The sequence below is a fragment of the Macrotis lagotis genome, chromosome 4, assembly GCF_037893015.1.
Source record: "Macrotis lagotis isolate mMagLag1 chromosome 4, bilby.v1.9.chrom.fasta, whole genome shotgun sequence".
In the NCBI taxonomy this organism is placed as follows: Eukaryota; Metazoa; Chordata; class Mammalia; order Peramelemorphia; family Peramelidae; genus Macrotis; species Macrotis lagotis.
In genome coordinates, this window is record NC_133661.1 from 63,303,937 (window position 1) to 63,324,765 (window position 20,829).

Sequence of the window (20,829 nt, forward strand, 5' to 3'; positions counted from 1 at the left end):
ATTTTTTTGCCACAATTTTGGAAGTCATTCATCTGTTCTTTATCATCTTTCCTAGAATGAAACACTATTACCACTAAAGTAAAGAATTGATTTAAAGGAAAAGAGTAAATGTGACAATATATCCATAGGGTATAGGAAATTTAAATATTCACAAATTATTTTGTCCAAATTTTGATGAATCTCAAGTATACTATTAATGATATTTCCCAAATGCAAAAGCCCAATTATCCTGTCAAAAAAGGAAATGAGATTATCCTGGTGTAATCTTTTCTTAGTAAATACATATTGGCTCCTAGTGATCTTGACTTTCACAAATTCTCACATTTGTTTAGTGATTTTTTTTCTGTTTTTGCCAGATATTAAAGTCAGCACCACCAAGGCAGTCCAAAAGCACAATCCCCCATATCTAGTCTTCTCTAATCTTGATATCCTAAGTTTCTTGAATTGATGATTATTTCAGATGATTTCAAGTCCCCCTGATCATGCTCAATGTCTTTTTTCTATGCTTTTAGTTTTAGTAAGGTCCTTCTTAAAACTGTTGGTTCTGGATCTGAATACAGTACTACATATATAATGGAATCAGAACCAATACAGAAGAATGTCATAACTTCCCTCCTTCTCCCCTGGAAAAACAGTGTGCTGTAATGTAAGGGGTCTAGAACCTGGAAACAGGAGTAAACTCTCTCCTGATACTAATACTACCTGTGGGGCAGCTAGGTGGTGCAGTACATAGAGTACCAGCCCTGAATTCAGTAGTACCTGAGTTCAAATCCAGCCTCAGACACTTAATAATTACCAAGCTGTGTGGCCTTGGGCATTCTACTTAACCCCATTTGCTTTGCAAAAAAAAAAAAAAAAACTAAGCTAAAAAAAAGTAAAAAGTTAGTATACTACCTGTTTCACCATAGGCAAGTCTTTATCTTTGCTGATTCTCATTTTCTTTATCTCTAAAATGGGGATAATAATTCTAATAGACACTATTTCACAGGGTTGGTGTGAGGCTCAAATAGGATAATATGTGTAAAGTACTAAACAAATGTCAAATTATGAGGTTTCTCATCACAATTTTTCTATTAATCCATCTAAAATACAAACAACTCATTTATCACTCAGAGCATAGTTTATACTTCTAACAGGCTTGAAGTACATTACAACATCCAGATCTTTTTTCATAAGAACAGTTTCTTAGTCATTGATTCAAGTGGGACCTTAGACACTGAAACAGTTAATTTAATTTCCATTTATTCCTAATAACATCAATCTTATTTAGTTCAACCATTATTCTAGCCTAATTAGATTTAAGAAATTAGAACATGAAAGTATAGTTTAGCTACTCTTCAGAATTGGGTTCTTTCCCAAAGAGGGGAAAATGGGTTGCTGAAGAAAAAATGATGTTAGGTTTGGGAGAAATCAGCATTCTATTTTAAAATTCATCAGGGAGAGGAGACACATCCAACATCAACTAATATCAAGCTTAGATTTTGTGAGAGCAATGTCAGAGACAAGAGAAAGTCTAAAGGAGATCCCATGATTTAAAAACTCTAGAAGGGAAGGTAGATACAGATGGAAATCACAATGAATACAATTCTGAAGATGCAAGTAGTAATAATAATAACAGGAAGCAATATATTAAATATATGCTATATTTATATTTATATATTACATGTATATACTATATATATATATATATATATATATATATATATATACACACACACAGAGTACTTTGTAGGTAATATCTCATTTGATCTTCAGAACAACCCTATGAGATAAGTACTTTTATGAACCCCATTTTTTGAAAGAAGAAATTGAGGTTGAAAGATATTAAGGTACCCTCATAGCCGCCACAAAGCTAGTAAGTGTCTGAGGCAGGAATTTAATTCAGGCTTTCTGACACCCAAACAAAATAGCCTGTTCTTATTATGCCCTAGCACAACCCAAACAAGGAAAAAGGGGGAAAAATAATAAAATTATCTTGGTGTAGTTTACAGGGACTGAATGTTTCCTATATGAATAAAATCACAGGTCTACTCTCCTCTATAAAGAATACATACAGAAGACTCAGAAGAAAAGATGGCTATACACAAAACATAATGCAGTTCTATAAGAATAATGCATTGATCTTGAGTCATGAAAAGCATAATTGTAACTACTTATGTTGGAAACAAGAGGATGATCATAGAAGTTGGACCAATGGTTATTGGAAATGCAAAAGTGAGAATATATAACAGAAAGAAGTCAGAAGTTTCTTGTTTGTATTCTCAATGATATATTTACATAGGAGAATAATCTTTGGACCAGGAAGAATAAAACAAAGATTAACAAGGAGTTTCATATGTATATGAGACAGAAAGATATGATTGCCAAGTGACTGAGAGCATTCTTTGACAGATAATTGAAAATGAGGACCTGCCATAGACTGGAGGATAAATGCAGAATTTTCCCAATTTTCAAAAAGCAAAGAGGCTAAAGTATTGAAATTATAGGCTATTGATACTGACTTCAAATCCCAGCTCATTAACCATGTTCTCCATGTTCAAAATTCCCCCAAAGATCTGCAGCCATATGATTGAATTGCACTTCACCTAAAGCCACTCCTACTGAATGTCCATGCCGACTCATGTCCAAATCTGGCTCATGCCTCACATTCCAGACATAGAAGTAGTTTTCTAACAGTCTACATTTAGGGTACTTTATAAAAATGAACATTCTGTTTTCAGGTTATAGTTATAACTTCTTCTTCTTCCCTTCTTCCCTCCCTTCTAGCTTTCTTAGTTCCACTAACCATATTCCTTAAGTATAATATATGCCTTGAATATATTCCAATCTCCTTGCTCAGAGGACTACTTCATAGAGAGGCATCAGGATATGATGAAAAGAATATTGGTCCAGGAAGTCAAATGACCTGAATTTAAACTCTGTATCTGATATATACTACCTTTGTAAGGTTAGAGAAGTTAACTGAAGTTCCCTGGACCTCAGTTTCCTCATATTAATTGATAATGAAACAGTTGAACTAGATAACCTTTGAAGGCCATTTCATGTCTCCCTATATCTGTGATCTCTCAAGCACAACTCCGTCAAAATGATCCAGGGCATGTTTGCCAGACTTCTTTTACAATTTTTACATCATCAGTATCAAGGCTGCAAGCAAAAGATTCTGAGACTCTGATTCTGCTATTTTCTCCTTCTCTGCATGCCACTATTGACTCTGGACTTTCCTCACCATACCATAGTAGCTTCCTCTCTTTAGAATAGCCTCTACTACTCTGGCCTCCTCATCTATCCTTGAAGTACATGTCATCCCTGTAAACTAATTGAGAATGAACCTCAACCTAAAAAGGGGACTGAAATTCATCAGGTAAAGAATGATCATCATTTTACCATGGAACGAGTCTTGGAGAATTTAACTTGAAGAGTAGTTTTCTATTTGCATTCTTGTACTGCTTGAAAAACCTTGTTAGACTATAACATTGCATGAAAGCTATATTTTCCTTCAATAATTAATATTTGGCAAAGAAAATTATAGAGATGTATTGAAGGAATTAAAAACATTCAAATTGTGTCTTTTTTGTGGTTATATAACATTATTGGCAGTGACCTTCAATTATTTATTCTAGCCAGGGACCTCTCTCCTTCCTTTATTATTTCAAATATTATAATCAAATGTTATTATTACTAAAAACAATCTTTTTATGTCATAGATCAGAGATTTAGCTAGATATGAAATGGACCTAGAAGCTCTACAATTCAACTATTTCATTTTCAGATTAGAAAACTGAGATCCATGGAACTGTATTTATTCATTTGCCCAGACTCATATAGGTTGTAAATATCAGAAACAGAATTTAAATCCAGGTCATTTGACAATATTTTTTCCTGCCATTTCATGACCAAGAAAATTGCAATATATTTTTGAATATATTTAAGGAACTAAATATTATTTTACTATCTAATCATCTATCATTCCCCTTATCACTCTTCTCATCACTCACCCTTCACCCTACCCACTTGATATACAGGATTGAGTTTATTTACCTCCTCTTCTGACCCAGATAGACTTTCAGACCATCATCAGATTTGCTGAGCATAGGGCAAGGTTTTATTTGCTTTGCCCATATTTGCAGCCTTACCAAATCACAGAATCCCAGTCCAAAATGATGACAGAGGCCTTCCTGTCCTGAAAAAAATGAATCCTTACTACAATATTCTAAACATCTGGTTATTCATTCTTAGTTTAAAGATTTCCAACAACAGAAAATTCAATACCTCCGGAGGCAACATGTTCCACTTTTAGACAATACTAATTCTTAGAATGTAGAAATCTAGGTCCTTAGAAATCTTTTGTACAAACCACACATTTGACCAGTGGGGAGATTAAGGCCCAAAGAAATAAAATGGGGCAGCTAAGTTGCCCAATAAATATTGTATTGATTGGGAAGTCAGGAAGACCCCAGTTCAAGTCATTTATTAGCTATGTAACCTTTGGCAAGTCACTGGAACCCTGTTTACCTCAGTTTTCTCCTCCATAAGATGACCTAGAGAAGTAAATGGAAAACATTCTAATATATCTGCCAAGAAAAGCCCAAATGGGGTCAAAAAGTGTGAGACGCAACTAATATTATTGAACAACTTCAACAGCAAGAAGTAAAGAGAGGTCACACAATTAATTGGTGGCAAAGTTAGCTCTAGGATAAGTCTGATTCATTTGAGCATTCCCCTCCCACTCTGCCTTTTTTCCCCAAGCCAGTCAGCACTTTGGTCCAAAGATTCATTGTCTTCCTATGCCAAATCAGCTCTAATTCTGCCTTCCAGAATATTCCCAAGATCTTTCTTCCCAATGCTTCCTCCCTTCCTCATTGCTTCCTCAAAGTGATTTAGACATGGTACCCTGATAGACACCAGAGGATTCAACCCTTCATATCATACTATATTTAAATCCTAGTTCCTACATTCACTAGTCAAATGAAGCTCAGCAATTCACTCAATCACTCAGACCCAGGCCTCCTGGAAGGAAAGCTCTCTGTAAACTGTAAAATGTAGTGTAAATTGGAGATAATATTATAATCATCATGATAAAACTGTTTGGAATAATGAAAAGAAGAATGAATTGCAATTTAGGGGTCTTTCCAATCAAAACCCAACTCTATCCCCTCTGTGGCCTTGGGAGAGCCACATAACATTTAATGACTTTCAGTTTCCTCATCTATATGTAACCCAGGACTCAAGTCTGTTTAAAAGAAAGTTTTCTCCATTGTTGGAGAATTATAACAAATGACACTGGTAAACTCTTGGGAGAGGAGAGCTCCAGGGTTTTGAATTCTAGAGAGAGGTCAAATGAAAATACCAAGTCTTTTCATTGAGTGATCTCTGGAGGGATAAAAAGACTCTGGGAAGAAGCTACCATGAAGGAGAGGTGGCATCTCAGTCATTTCCCTGTCCCCAGTTAAGCACATTAGAACTTCCAGAAATTGCCCCTAGGAAATGATTTAGAGTCCCTTGGTTTCTTATAATTGAACTGAGATTTATTCATTATATAGTCTGGTATATTCTAATCTTTTTAACTTCTCTGGTTTTTGATTTCTACCAGAATAGTTAAATGTTTTTGTTATTTTGTTATTAGTGGTGGTGGTAATGGAGGTATTGAGGTTTTTTTTTTTATTTTATGGATCTTATGGTGTTTTTTGTATTTTTTTAAATTCACTATGTATCTTGTGTAACGGGAAAATTGTAGGGAAAGAATAAAGCCTTTGAAAATGTAGCCTATGGTACTCCTTCCCAATTAAGGGATTTTAATGAGGAGTAAGGGTTGAACTTAAAATTTATTATTTTTTGACTAGCTATGCTTAGGGGGACAGACATAGTTCAAGTCTAGTACTCCTTTCTGAGGAGGGAAGTGGTAAGCCTCTTGACACCAATGTCTTGTTTCTTAACTGGTAGTTATCAAAGAATTTCTTTGGAAAAGAGTGGGCAGAGGGAACTCTGGAGAATCTATTCACTCTGCTACAGACCACATCTTGTTCACACCCCTGGTGTCTATCAGGGTACCATGCCTGAATCACTTTGATGAAGCAATGAGGAAGGAAAGATCCTGGGAATATTCTGGAAGGTCCAGCTACAATATTCTAGAAGGTGCAATCTACATGAACTACACACACACACACACACACACACACACACACACACACACACACACTGTGTGTGTGTGTATGTGTGTGTATAGTATATATTAAATAAGGAATTTAGAGTAAAAGGGTTTTTGAATCATTAAGCTGGTATTTGTAATTTGGAAACCAATGAAACAAATCCCATTTCTATCACTTACTATCCTTCTCTTTGTGAGTTTCTTGACTTTGGGGATTGTCTTGTCCTCCTTTTTATCCCCAGTGATTAGCAAGATGTCTGGCAAACACTTAATGAATGCTTATTGCCCATCTCTATGGCAATGGATATACCACATAACCTATCTTGGCCTCAATTTCCTCAGTTGAAAGTAAAGGACTTGGAATAGATGACTACCAAATTCTCTTCAAGCTTTAATGCTATAATTGTGTCACCCTGTGGTTATTATTATTATTAGGAGAGTCTAATCACATCTGTGCTCACATATTTAGTCTATTGTTTCATCTGTTTCCTTCTTCCTTCCTAATATATCTTACATATGCCACCTTCTGTCATACAATCACCATTCTAATCCAGGAAGTTCATCACTTTTCCCATAGATACTTTCTAGAACCTTCTAATGGATTTCCCTACTTGAAGTTTATCTCCACTCCAGAATGATTTTTCTAAAGCTCAACTCTGACTCTATCCCATACCTACCTAGTAAACTTTAATAAACTCCTACCCAAACTTCCTTTTCATTTGGTCATTGAAGTCATTACCTGTAAGCAAAGCAGCAGCTCCCAGATGCTACTACTACAGCAGCAGCTATCGCAGAGGATCGCTAGAAGAAGCTGAGATCATACCATCTTACTCCACAGAAAGCAAAAAGGAGTCAAATGTCCCCTTCTGACAGAGTTAAATTACAGGGATGGCACCCACAACTCTACCTTAGCCTCCCCCAGGTAACCCTCAACTAATTACCCAACTTCCTTTCCAAGAATGATCTAGGACCTTTGTGCTTTGGGATTTCGGCTGCTCGCTCAGTGACAGAGTAACAGTCCAGCAATGCTGTAGTAGCCATCTGGACATTCTCTGAGTGGAGAATACATACGTTAGTTCCTATGACAAGGAGTCAAAAGGCAGCAAATAAATTCCTATCAGAGTAAAAGAAGACAAGCTCGGCTTTGGCAGGTAAGGACCAATTTCACTCTGCTAGAAGAACCCCAGAAGCCACAAACTACAGGTATTCCTACTAATACCTCCTGCCTCTCATTAATGCTTTCCAAGGATATCATAATCAACTCATCCAGGTTAGAGTTGCTTTAAAAAATACCATCTTATACAACACAGTGAGGGTTATGTTGGTAACAACATATTTACCTCGTTTAGTGTCTATAGTTAATTCTATGACAGTTGAGCAAAATAGAAAAAGTTTCTTTCAATGAGACCAGACATGGTCAGGAGATGGCAAGGAAATGGATATTTGTAGGGGTGAGGCAGTAGGTGGAGACAGAAGAAAAGAAAACAAGATTTTGCCTTAGGTAGTGCTTACCTTTCCAGGAGATGGCTGGCTAAGGCATAGTTCTTAGTGTAGCTAGAGAAAACTGAAACTATGGTTTCTTTTAAATGGAGGAAAACAACTATATAGAAAACTTCCTTTTTGGTTAAGGGTTTAATTGGTTGGCTGTTGTCAAGAAGAATCTTGAGGAAGAGAAGCAAAACAAAAATAAGCAAGTTGTAAAACACTGCTATTCCAGATGACAAAGGTGGGGGCATTGGTGAGAAAGAAAGGGTTTTTTCCTTAGTTGCCAAGCTAGGGCAGGACTAATTATAAAAAGAGTTAACTTCATAGGGTACTTTACACTTTTCAAAGTCCTGGTCTACAGATATAATACTGATGCCTAAAACACAAAGAGTAAAAGAAGGAAATGAACATTGTTGACAAATTTCATTAATGAAAATGCAAAAATAATAAATAAAATTTAGGGGAAAATTGTACTGTATTACAAAAATTATAATTATGATCAAATGGGATTTATATCAGGCATTCAGGAATAGTTGGTCACATCTGACAAATGGAAAAACGACTTTGGGAATAAGAATCCATTATTGTTTACAAAAGTTGAGGGAAAGCAGTGTAGTAGAAACTGGGCACAAGTCATTTTCTTACACCATTTACCAAGATAAGGCAAAATGAATGAATGGTCTACAAATAAAGGGAGAGGCTACAAGAAACTTAGAAGAATATGGAATGTATGGCTTATCTGATTTAAAAAAAAAGTGAAAACATAAGAATAAATTAGAAATAGAGAGTAAAGTTAGTCATAAAATAAGTATTTGGATTATACTAATTTAAAAAGGTTTATACAAATAAAACAAATGTAACCAAAATCAGAAGAAAAAGAAATCAATGTGAAAAATTGTAGGAAGTCTGTAAGATAATGTTATCATGTTTCAAATCTATAAGATTATGAATCATTTCTCAATAGTGAAAGGATTTAAACAAGAAGTTTTGCAATGAAGAAATCATAACAATTTATAGTCATGAAAAAATTATCTAAATCATTGGTGATTAGAGAAATGCAAATTAAACCATCTTGAGATATAATTTTGCATCTACCAGATTGATTAATATGATTGAAGGAAAAAGCAACATATATTGGAATGGATATAGAAAAATGGGGATATTCATGATGGAAATGTGAACTCATCCAACCATTTTGGAAAGCAATCTGAAATTATGCCCAAAATGATATTAAATTGTCTGTACCCCTTGAGCAAACAATACCACTTCTAGATATATTTCCAAAGATGATTATGGAAAACAGAAAAAAAGCCTAAGTGTTTTTAAATGTTTATAGGAGCTCTCTTTATGCTGGCAAAGAACTAAAAATTTCAGAATGTTCATCAATTAGGATATGAACAAGTCGTGGTATATTATTGTGATGAAATAATATACGGTGCTATAAGAAATGATGAACTCAATGATCTTAGAAAAATATGAAAAGACTTGGATGAAATAATGAAGAGCAAAATGAGCAGAGTTAAGAGAATATTTTCTATAGTAATAAGAATATAGTTTGAAGAATGACTTTTGAATGAATAAGTCATTTTGAATATTAAAAATAGTCAAATACACTATCAAGGATAAATGAAGAAATAAACTATCTGCATCCAGAAAAAGCACAGATAAATAGAGATATATTCACTTCCAATTTATATCTAAATCTCAGGACAAGGGGAAGAGAGAAGGAAACAAAAAAAAAGGAATTTGTATGATAACTTTACTATCTATCAAAAGTAAAAGCAAGTTGTACATAATAAATTTTCAATTTCAAATGCCATCATCATTTTTATTGTACCACATTGTAGAAACAATTGTTCTATTCTATAGATTAAACATATAATTAAAAAAACAAAATACTTAACTCAAAACAGACTCATGAAATAGTATATCCAAATACCAGCACCTCTATTTTATAGATGAAAACACTATGAATTAAAAACTCTTATTCAGGCTTAATTTGATTTATAAGGAAAGTAATTCTGTATATAGTTTTTTTTGGAAACATCTCTGTGTGTTTTTTAAATCTGCTTTTCTTAAAACCCTAAATATTTCATAGATAATCATAGGTAACCACAATCTTGAAAAAGAATAATTCCATTATTTTGTGGTCCTGGATGACCAAGAATGTAATTTCAAACCATTGACCAGCCTGAAAGAAAACACGTTAAAGAGGCCATCCCCAACACACACACACACACACACACACACACACACACACACACACACACACACACAAACATGTTACTCTGCTGAATAAAAAAGAATTCTGAGGGAATTATTCAGAGTCTCTAACCATGGAGTATACAACAAAAAGAGAATAATTTTTATTCCCTTTTCTCTTTCTATCTTTTTTTTTTCACTTTATGGAGAAAACCTGGGTTTGGCTCCTATCTCTAGCACTCATAGCCTGTGTGACCTTAAGTGTCTCAAGAACTCTGCTCATGGGGCAGCTAGGTGGCACAGTGGATAAAGTGCCGGCCCTGGAGTCAGGAGTACCATCGGTCTCAGACACTTAATAACTACCTAGCTGTGTGGCCTTGGGCAAGCCACTTAAACCCATTTGCCTTGCAAAAACCTAAAAAAAAAAAAAAGAAAGAAAGAACTCTGCTCACCACTTTATTCTTGTGTATACCAGTGGTTAAATATCAGGTTGGAATCAGGAAGACTCATCTTCATGAGTTCAAATCCAGCCTCAGGAACTAAGTAAATAACTTTTGAAAAGTAACTTATCCTTTTACCTCAGTTCCTCATTGGTTAAAAAAAAAACACTCCAGAGAAGGAAATGACAAAGCACTTCACTCTCTTTCAGAGAAAACTCCAGATGGGGTCACAAAAGTCAGATACAAATGAAATGAATATTGTGGAGACTGTTCTATGTCACCTCTAAGTTCCAATCTAAGTCTCAAGTGTATTACCCTACCATATGAATAACTGATATCCCAGAGCAGACATCATCTCATCTCTTATCCTTTGTCCAAAGACCTCCAGTGATAAGAATCTTGCTGAACCTGTAACTCTGTAAATTTTTAAAATTATTCTTCAGATGAGTCCAATTGTCAGTCTTTGCAATTTCTATACATTTACTCCCAGCTTTTCCCTCTGGTTCCAAGTTAAAAACTTTTAGTTTCTCTTCTATGCACTTGCCTTAGTTTTCTCTTCTCCAGAATGAACATGACCCTACTTTTACATACATGTTCTTCAATCCTTCCCTCTCTGGGTTCTCAATGACTTTCCTAGAACATGTCATTTAAAACTGAACATTATATTTAATTCTTGTTCCAATTGTGGCAGAGAACAGCAGGACTGTGAATTCATTTGCTTATTCATCAACAGTAGACATCTCTCAATTCAGCCTAAGTGTGCATTGCACATTTCTGGTTCATGCTTAACTGGAAGTTGACTAATATAAATCAATTACTATCTAGCCAAAGATACCCCAATTCTTTAAGGTAATTATTTTTGAAGAAGTATCAGATTTTGGAATAGTAAACAGATTGATGATTTCACTGAGATAGGGAGTTACTGATGAGGAACTTCTGAAGCATATCAGTAAGTCTTTCTAAATTTATTAGTCTAAGACAATTATTATTGCTATGAAATTTCATTTTAATAGATTGAGCCTAATGTTCTATCTCGATAAGATCTGATTGGGATCCTTAATCTATCATGCAATACATTCTATTTCCTTCTCCATTTTGTATTTACTTTATTTCTTAGAAGTATTCTACTAAAACTTCTATTCAAGTATAAATAGACACATTAAACTCTAGAGGACATGGACAAAACATTTGAACTCCATTAGAGTTCCATTAGAAACCTCTTATCATATTCACTTCATCCTTTAAATCATGTATCAGTTGAGAAAACAGATTTTTCCTCTGGCCATGCAGATGAAATTGGATGTTGGATTCTTCCCCTAATGATGAATGCTATGGCTTCAGAAGGCTTCACAAGAATAAAGTGGTGAGCAGAGTACTTGAGTCATTTAAGGTCACAGAGGCTATGAGTGGTAAAGACAGGAGTCAAACCTAGGTTTTCTCATTAAAGTGAAAAAAAAGATAGAATGAGAAAAAGAGAATAAAAGTGATTTTCTTTTTGTTTTATGCACCAAGTTTAGAGACTCTGAATAATACCCTCAGAATCAGGTGTGCTTCTTAAAGGAGCCTCCAGTCCATTTCAAGCACCCAAGTGCCAGAGATATTAAGCATTAAATGGGTTTACTCAATGCAATCATTAAAAAGGGGCTTCCAGCCAAGCCCTATTAATGAAGGAATAGGTACAGCCCCTGTTTGGTGGATTTTTTCCCTTTTCCCCAGTGATTTAGTCATTGCTTTTTCTTCTTCTTCTTGAAACAACTTCTACACCACACCATCTAACATTTAATGAAGTTCTAGCATTGTAAATAGAATTGATATCTCTTGCTGGAGTGCCCTTTCCATGATTCAGAATCTATGGGTTTGGACTCACCAACCCTGCACAATATTTCAGTTATTTCTCTTTCTGAATGGTCCACTTTTTTCGGGGGGACACTCAGAACAACACTCTGTCTGCCTTGGTTGCCACAACTTTTAGTCAACACCTCTCGATCTCATTGGCTAGGTTCTCAATCTTTTTTATTCTAACTAAAAGCTTACAAATAGACTCTCTTTTTTCAATGTCTTTTAGCTATGTATACTCCAATTTTTCCCCATAGAGTGGGATCTCTGAGTATCACATTTCTTTTTCTAGATATTCATTATTTCCTACTTTGCATGATCTTTTAATGATCTAGTCCATTGATACATATATCATTGACTTACATCCCTAAAGCAATGATATGTATAATTCAAGGTCAAGCACAAAGGTTTAAAAAGAGAATTTGGTAAATTGTGTAAAGTATATTTGAGGAGATGAGGAAATCACAAAAAGGTTCTCTAAGGAGGTGGAATTAGAATTCTAGGCAGCTAGGTCTCACGCCACTGTGTTGGGCCTTGAGTCAAGAAGACCTTGTATTAAAATATGACCTTCAGTCACTTCTTGGCTATGTGATATGGGTAAATCACTTAATTTTCGTTTGCTCAGTTTCTTCATCTCTACAAAAAGAACGATAATAGTACTTACTTTTTAGATTTGTAAAATCAAATGAGATAATATGTTGAAGATTAGACATTATACATGTGATTAGCATGTAATAATGATTAGTTATTATTTGTTATCTTGCATATGGGGTAAAGGGGGATTTTTTAAAAGGGGTAGAAGAATTTCATAGGCAAAATCTTTAATTCTGCCAACAGCCCATTCCAACAGAGACACTAGAGACCAAGGAACAGAAATTATGACAATGGAAATAAAGGCCATCCCTGTAACTCAGATCTGAGAAACACACAAAAGCTTTTAATTGGATTGCAAATGGGATGAGTCAGAAAAGTCTCTGGAAATGAAGAAAATGAGGGGCATTCTTGTCTGCTTGATGGCACTCTCTTTCTTCCATTTATATCCAGATCTTAGAAGATGCACCTCCTTGATACTTTCCAGTTTCTCACACTAACAGTATCACTGACTGTGGCCTCTGACCTTGAGACATGTGAATGTAAACCAAAAATAAATACATGCAATGTTGTGCCCTGTGGATTGCCTGGGAGCAATGGATTACCAGGTCGAGATGGGAACCCTGGACCAAAAGGAGAAAAAGGGGACCAAGGTATGTAAATCAGATCTCTCTGAGTTGTTTCACTTTGGGAATAAATTGTAGAAAGGGTGAGAGAGGCAGAAAGACCTGGACCCCAATAAGACCATGCACAAAAAAACCTCTCCAAGTGTCATTTTTTTATTTATAAAATGGCAGTAATGTTACCATTGGTACTCAGTTCTCAGTGCTCTTGTGAGCCAAGAGAGAAGATGACATGTAAAGTTCATTTTGACTTTTAATGCACTATAGAAATGTCTTTTACTATTATTCTCTTCATCTACTTAACAATCATTTGCTAAACATTTATTCAGGGCAAGACATTGGATCCAAAACTGTGACATAACAAAGACTGGTAAGACTTGGTCTCTACCTCAAAGAACTTCATACCAGGATCTCACACTCCTGCTACCTTCCGATTTAGAGCATGGGATTTTTTTTTTTTACTGGGGTATCTTAAAGGAAGGATGGAAACTAAGATAGATTACAGTTCTTTAGAGAAACAACAGCAAATCAAAGCCTAAAGTGGGCAAGTTCCTTTGTCTCAGCTCTCCATTAACATTCCTCGGTCCTAAACTGGTACCCTCAGTGGGGCAGTTTGTTATTCACCAATAAGCCTCATATTAAGATTTCATTCTGCTCAATGCACTTGCAAGTCAAGAAATCATCTTACTGATTTCACTGGAATTCTTCAAAATTGAAAGACAAGTAATCATAGTTGTGGGAGGAAGAATACTCAAATATTGATTATTGTCTTTTCTCTGCATTTTGTTCAATGATAAGGAGAGAGAGGAATGCTAGGTCCTCCTGGAAAAGTTGGCCCCATGGGGACCAAAGGAGATCTGGGACCCAGAGGACCAAAAGGAGATGAAGGAAAAAATGAAGGTAAGTTTACATATCTAACTTAAAAGAAGAGGGCTGCAATGAGAAAAGTGGAAGGTAAACCAAAAAAATTAGTTTAATTTAGTTCAATATGTATTTATCCAGGATCTGCTCTGGTTAACCAAGACTCAGTTCCATTCTCCAGCATTCACAGTCTAACTATGGAGCTATGACTTTATGTGACACCATTAAACAAAAGAACTGAAATTGATAGTTTATTTGATATTTGCAATATTTTCTAGAAATGTAGAGAAATGGGAAATTACCAGGGGTTAAATAATTTATGGAGTCAAAGAACTTCAAATTGTGAGGATACGCCTCAATTGAGAATGACTGAACAAGTTGAGCTATGTGATTGTGAAAGACTATTGTGCTATTAGAAATGAAGAACAAAATTATCTTAGAAAATTATTAATAGACGTGCATAAAATAGTGATGAGAAAATTAAGCATAGTCAAGAGAGTATTTATATAGTAAAAACAATATTGTTTTAAATACAAATTTTGAACGAATAAATTATTTTGATTAAATAACCAAATTAACTACCAAGGGCATATGAAGGGCATATCTGCATTTAGAGAAAGAATATTTTTTAAAAAGGAAAGAATTAGAGCAGTTAGGTAGCATAGTGTATAAAAGCACCAGCCTTGGAGTCAGGAGTACCTGGGTTTAAATCCAGTCTCAGACACTTAATAATTACCTAGCTGTGTGGCCTTGGGCAAGCCACTTAACCCCATTTGCCTTGCAAAAACCTAAAAACAAAAAGAATAGAATATATATATATATATATATATATATATATATAATATAATATATAATATATATACACACATACACATACACAAGTGTTTCTTTCTAAAGGTTTACATCTCTATGACTGTGGAGGAAGTGTGGAAGAAAAAGTAAAATTGAAAAAGAAGAAATAAATTTACATAATAACAACAAATATGTATATATATGTATATATATATATATATACATATACATCTATATATATGGCAAGTTAGCCCTAATAGATTTGTAGTTTCATGAGATTTACTGTTATAGAGTGCTTGTTTATTCCATAAATTGAAAACAAAATAAAAATGTTAAAAATAAATAATTACAAAAAGTCTTTTTGAAGGTAATAGAATTTGAAAGATGGAAATAATTTTTATAAGGGAGGACATTTTAAGCAGATACATTTCAAGGCATTAATAAAGTTAAAGGCGGGGGGGAGCAGTGAAAGAATAATGTGAAGACTGGTCTGACCAGAATGCAAACTGCAATGGAGAAAAAATGAGTGAGTTAGATGAGAGTTGATAAATTGACATAATTTTGAAGGATAAAATAATGAACTAAGACTTAAGCCTGTTTGGTGATGAATATCCACTCAAGGTATAATATTAGGAAAAGAACATGAGAAAAGTAAATAGAAAGAAAATCTAGTAGTATGCATAATTGTCAATTCCTTCTGACAGAAAGACAATAGACTGTCATAAAGACTTAAGCCTGTTAGGTAATGAAGAGCCACTAAAGGTATGGTTTTAGGAGAACGTTGGAAAAGTAAATAGAAAGAAAGCAAGTAGTATTTCCCAAGCTGGGAAAGGAGGAAAGAGAAAGAAAGGGAAGGGAAGGGACAAAAAGAAGGGAGGGAAGAAAGGAAAGCAAAAAAAGATAGACTAGGAAGATAAGGAGCAAAGAAAAAGGAAAGGTAGGGAAAGAAAGTAATGATAAGGGATAGAGAACAAAGGGAAGGAATGACAAAATTGAGGAAAAGAGAAAAGAAATAAAAGACTAGTAGATAATTATAATATCTCATCCAATAAACTTGAATGTCAGAAACAAGAATGGTGAAGGAGGTAATAAATGCATAAAAATGAGTTGCAAATGCTTGGAGAGAATCTTATTAATTTTGGGTCAGAAGATAAATGGAAACTTAGCAAATTGAGGGAAGTTAGGAAGGAGAAGTAAATTTTCAATTACCTCTGAGACACAGTACCACCCTGATGTAGCCACTGGAATATCCTGTGTAACTGTTTCATGAAGAAATCCATCATTTGATACAAAGCAACATTTTAATTCTTTTTCTCCTATTTTATACTTCCAAATTACTTAGGCCTTTGATTTCAGGGTCAGGTCAATTCCAGTGTGAGGTGGAATGGGAGGGTCTTGGTATTGAACCCCTGTATGGATGGGATGTCTTTCTCACTAGGGAGGAAACCAAACAATCTTGTTCTCTCAGATGCATTGCTTAAGACCCAATAGAAATAACAATCCATTTTTGCTATTCAGACCTGATTTCCCTCAAGGCTCAAGTGACAGCTTTGCAAGAAGAAATGAGAATGCTACAAGATAACATCAACAAATATAGTAAAGGTAAAGTATAGTGGATAGAGCACCGGCCCTGGAGTCAGGAATACCTGAGTTCAAATCCGGCCTCAGACACTTAATAATTACCTAGTTGTGTGGCCTTGGGCAAAGCACTTAACCCCATTTGCTTTGCAAGAAAAAAAAAAGAATATATATATATATATATATATATATATATATATATATATATATATATATATAACATATAAATAGATAGATAGATATTAAAGATTGAGCTAAGATGTTTACTTTATGAGATTGATATGACCAACCTTTCTCCATACACTAACTTTCTCATGACTATGTTTAGGTTTTCCCAAATCTGAATTTGACAACTATATTCTGATCTATGAAGTATCATAGTAAAGAGGCACAGCTACTATTATAAGCTTTAGGTAAAGTGAAAATGTTGCTAGTTACCCATGTCCTAGAATATAGAGTATATATTTGATGTTTAAGAAAAATTTTCTTCAAAAGTTTTAGAGGTTCAGACATAAAACGATAAAGAATTATAAAAAGAACAGTAGAATTACACAGAAATCAAAAAGGAGGAAGAGGGATGGTTGAAAGTCAAATTCTAATATCATTTTGGTACTCCTCTCAAGTCACAGACCCTGACAAATTCTTTTATAAATTCAAATTTTGAAGAATTAGCTCTATTTAATTGTGGAGGTGTATTGGAGATCATCTATTCCAGAAATTCCTTAATCTGAGATCCAGAAATTCTTTTTTATAATAATTTGTAAGAGAAAAAATATTTGATATCTATATTCAGTATAATTAGCTTCTTTTGTAATCTTTTGCATTTTTATGCATTTAAAACAAATACTCAGAGGAGGAGACCATGACATAGAAAAAAGAACCCTGGCCAAACTCTGCTACCCTCTCCTAATTGAGAAAATAAATCATGTTAATAATATTTGTCCTTTATTGCTGAAGAAGACCACAACATCTGGGAGGTGATGCCATGACAAGTACATGAATTGGATTTGAGTGAGGGGGTGCTGTGCTAAGTCACCAGTCTTACTTTCTCCTCCAAAGCCTTCTGGGTCTAGTGGTCAGATATGAATCAGGATGACTGGAGAAGGCCCTGGATGTGAGAGAATCAAAATTAAGTGGTACAGTGGACAGATCACTGGCCTTGGAGTCAGGAGGATGGGAGTTTGAATCTGGCCTCAGACACTTGATACTCATTAGCTATATGACCTTGGGCTGCCTGACTGCCTCACATCCAGGGCCATACTCCAGTCATCCTGATTCATATCTGACCACTGAACCCAGATGATTTTGGAGGAGAAAGTGAATTTGATGACTTATCACAGGCCCCCCCTAACTCAAATACAATTCATGTGCTTGTCATGATATCACCTCACTGATGTCGTGGTCGTCTTAGAAACTGAAGAACAAACATCATCATCATCAAAAAAAATTTATGGTTTTTTTTTGTGTGTGTGTATACATACACATAATGAGAAAATTGAAGCCACTAAAATGGAATTAACTGGTTCAAGATCATACACAATTAGCCTGCCTCCCCTGTCGAGTGATCTTTCCTAGTCTAATCCAATCCTTTTCACTCCATAAACCACAACACTACAATGGAGAATATTTGACTTTCTTTCAGATACCTAGAAGTGCCAACAGAGTCAGTGCAGGTACTTCAAGGGGTTTCCTTGTTTCCCAAGCTTCAGACAAGAGGAAAGAACATCTCTGTGCTCCTCCACTTTCAAGACCTTTTTGTTCACTGCTAGGAAAAACCAGATGGAATCCAGATTATAATCTCCCATCCTTGGGTTGTGGAGGCATGACAGGAATGATGTGGAAGCATGTTTTGAGTCTCCTTTTACCATGTGTGACTCATAAGTCCCCTTGTTCAGAAGTGAACTGAACTGTCCAAAATCTGGACACTGGTAGGGAATCTATAGGTCTTCTAACAATGTGTGACTAGGTTGTCTCTTTCTTTCTCCTCTACAGCTATGATATTGTCAGGTTTCAAAATTGTGAATGAGAAATGGTTTAAGGTACATACATCAGAAGAGACATTTGAAGAGGGAAAGAAAATATGTTCAAAAAATGGTGCTCTAATGGCAGCCCCCCAGAATGTCTTAGAGAACCAAGCCCTAGAAGAACTGGCCCAAAATTTCAACAAGGACATCTACCTGGGCATAAGTGATGAGGTGACTGAGGGTACATTTCGATACCAGAATGGACAAAATATCATTTATTCCAATTGGGCAGAAAATGAACCCAATGGTGCTAGAAAGGAGAACTGTGTGGAAATCTACAAAAATGGACAGTGGAATGATAGACCCTGTACAGATAAAAGACTAATTGTTTGTGAATTTTAGACTGAAGTTTTTAAGGGGAAACTGGGTTCACTGATGTTGCTGGCATTGTCTTTAAAAATTTCCTAGGCAGGGAATATATCTTTGTCTATGAGATAAATGAAAAACTTGGTACTTAACTTTATCCCTTTTTTTGTCCCCAAAGAGACTTAATTAAAGGAAAAGTACTCACCAGGTTGCAGTACAAACCCTTTCAATAATGAAACAGGACTTGGGAGGGGGGACCCTCTCCAGGACTTAGGGACTATGCTTTGAGGAAATACACTGTAAAGAAAATCTGAGAAGAGCAGCAAAGTTAGGTTGAACCCTGCACATTGTAGGTGAACAATATAAGTCAAAAGAGTGGGATATCATTTAAAAAAGGAAACATTTCAACATTGCATGTTATGGAATAATATTGGATATATCATGGTTCAAAAGCAATTAAAAACGACTAGATTTGAAAAATGAATAGAACTAGATTTCCACAACAGGTAATCCTTCTATTCCGATAGGAATGAAAAAACCCTTACTACATTCTTTGTATGCTTGGCCAGATCTTTTTCAAAAGGAATCCTTTTGAATCCAGATTTAGTTTCCCCCCCTCTCCCCCCTCTGACCTTCTAGCTACTAATCTTAGTTGTCTTCTCTATAACTACACAAGGCAAATATAATCTATCTTCTACTTGACATTGTTAAATAAAAATGTTTTTATTTTAATTTTATTTTTTCCAATTAAATGTAAAGGTAGTTTTGAATATTCATTTTTGTAAGATTTTGAGTTTCACCTTTTTCTTCCTCCTTCCCTTCCCTCCCCCTTCCCTTGATAATGAGTAATCTGTATAATTGTGCTAAAAATACTTCCATATTACTTATGTTGTGAAAGAACAATCAGAAGAAAAGAGGAAAAAACATGAGAAAGAAAAAGCAAAATAAATTTCAAAAAGTGAAATTTGTATGCTTTGGTCAACATTCAGACTTCATAGTTCTTTCTCTGGATTTGGATGGTGTTTTACATCACAAGTCTTTGATCACTGTACTGCTGAGAAAAACTTAGTCTAATCATAGCAGATCATCACACAGTGTTGCTATTCATGTGTACAATGGTCTCCTAGTTCTGTTCACTTCACTCAATATCAGTTCATGTAAGTCTTTCTAGGCTTTTCTAAAATCCACCTGCTCATTGTTTCCTACAGAACTATAGTTCCATCACATTCATTTCAATTTCCAATTCTTTATCACTCCAATAAAACTGCTATAAATATTTTTGGACATGTGAGTCTTTCTCATTTTTATGATCTCTTTGGAATACAGACTGAGTAGTGGTATTGCTGGATCAAAGGGTTTGCACAGTTTTATAGCCCTTTGTACATAGTTCCAAATTGCTCTCCAGAATTGTTATATCAGTTCACAACTCCACCAATAATGCATTAGTGTCCCACTTTTCCCACATTCTTTCCAACATTAATTGTTTTTCTTTTTTGTCATGTTAGCCAATCTGATGGGTATGAGGTATCTCAGCGCTGTTTTAATTTGCATTTCTCTAATCATTAATGATTTAAAGCATTTTTTTCATATGGCTATAGATAACTTTAATTTTTTCATTCAAAACTGCCTATCCTTATCCTTATTTTTTAGCTTTTAAATTAATAATAAAAATATTTAATTTAAAATAATAGCTAGTAGTACCTTTGAAGTTGCAAAACACTTATTTATTTATCTTTTTATTTTCATCCTTCCACCCTCCCTTCCTACCCTCCTCCCCTCAGCTGGGAATAGTTGGGTTATGTTATATAGAACTTCTACATACAGCATTTTAAACAAAAGCATTGGAAGCAGGAATGATATTTCTCCTGCTCCAAGTCTTATCTTCTCCAAGTTAATATCCCTCACTACTCCAATCACTTTTTTTTAATGTTTTCATTTTAATACTC

General features: G+C 34.8%; 1 protein-coding gene and 2 long non-coding RNA genes across 4 annotated transcripts in view; 1 reads left to right on the plus strand and 2 right to left on the minus strand.

Annotated features, from left to right (window-relative positions):
* LOC141520975 (uncharacterized) overlaps positions 1 to 7,167 on the minus strand; it is a 29,955-nt gene extending 22,788 nt beyond the window's left edge. Inside the window, exon 1 of the long non-coding RNA XR_012477816.1 lies at positions 6,885 to 7,167. This is a non-coding gene — a long non-coding RNA (uncharacterized LOC141520975). The remainder of the gene's footprint in view (positions 1 to 6,884) is intronic.
* LOC141520974 (uncharacterized) overlaps positions 1 to 7,870 on the minus strand; it is a 59,924-nt gene extending 52,054 nt beyond the window's left edge. For both annotated transcript variants that reach the window (XR_012477815.1, XR_012477814.1), the window contains exon 1: positions 7,658 to 7,870. This is a non-coding gene — a long non-coding RNA (uncharacterized LOC141520974). The remainder of the gene's footprint in view (positions 1 to 7,657) is intronic.
* On the plus strand, positions 6,967 to 19,847 carry LOC141520972 (pulmonary surfactant-associated protein D-like). The gene is made up of 5 exons (XM_074232979.1): positions 6,967 to 7,296; positions 13,153 to 13,352; positions 14,121 to 14,222; positions 16,494 to 16,577; positions 18,546 to 19,847. Exons 2-5 carry the CDS (start codon positions 13,163 to 13,165, stop codon positions 18,917 to 18,919), a joined length of 750 nt encoding a protein of 249 aa, XP_074089080.1. The 5' UTR covers positions 6,967 to 7,296; positions 13,153 to 13,162; the 3' UTR covers positions 18,920 to 19,847.
* Positions 19,848 to 20,829: the final 982 nt, after the last annotated feature.

Coding starts and splice junctions, on each gene's coding strand:
- LOC141520972 (XM_074232979.1), top strand. CDS start 13,163: ATGCACCTCCTTGATACTTTCCAGTTTCTCACACTAACAGTATCACTG. Junction 13,353..14,120: donor AGGAGAAAAAGGGGACCAAG/GTATGTAAATCA, acceptor TTCAATGATAAG/GAGAGAGAGGAATGCTAGGT. Junction 14,223..16,493: donor AGATGAAGGAAAAAATGAAG/GTAAGTTTACAT, acceptor TTTGCTATTCAG/ACCTGATTTCCCTCAAGGCT.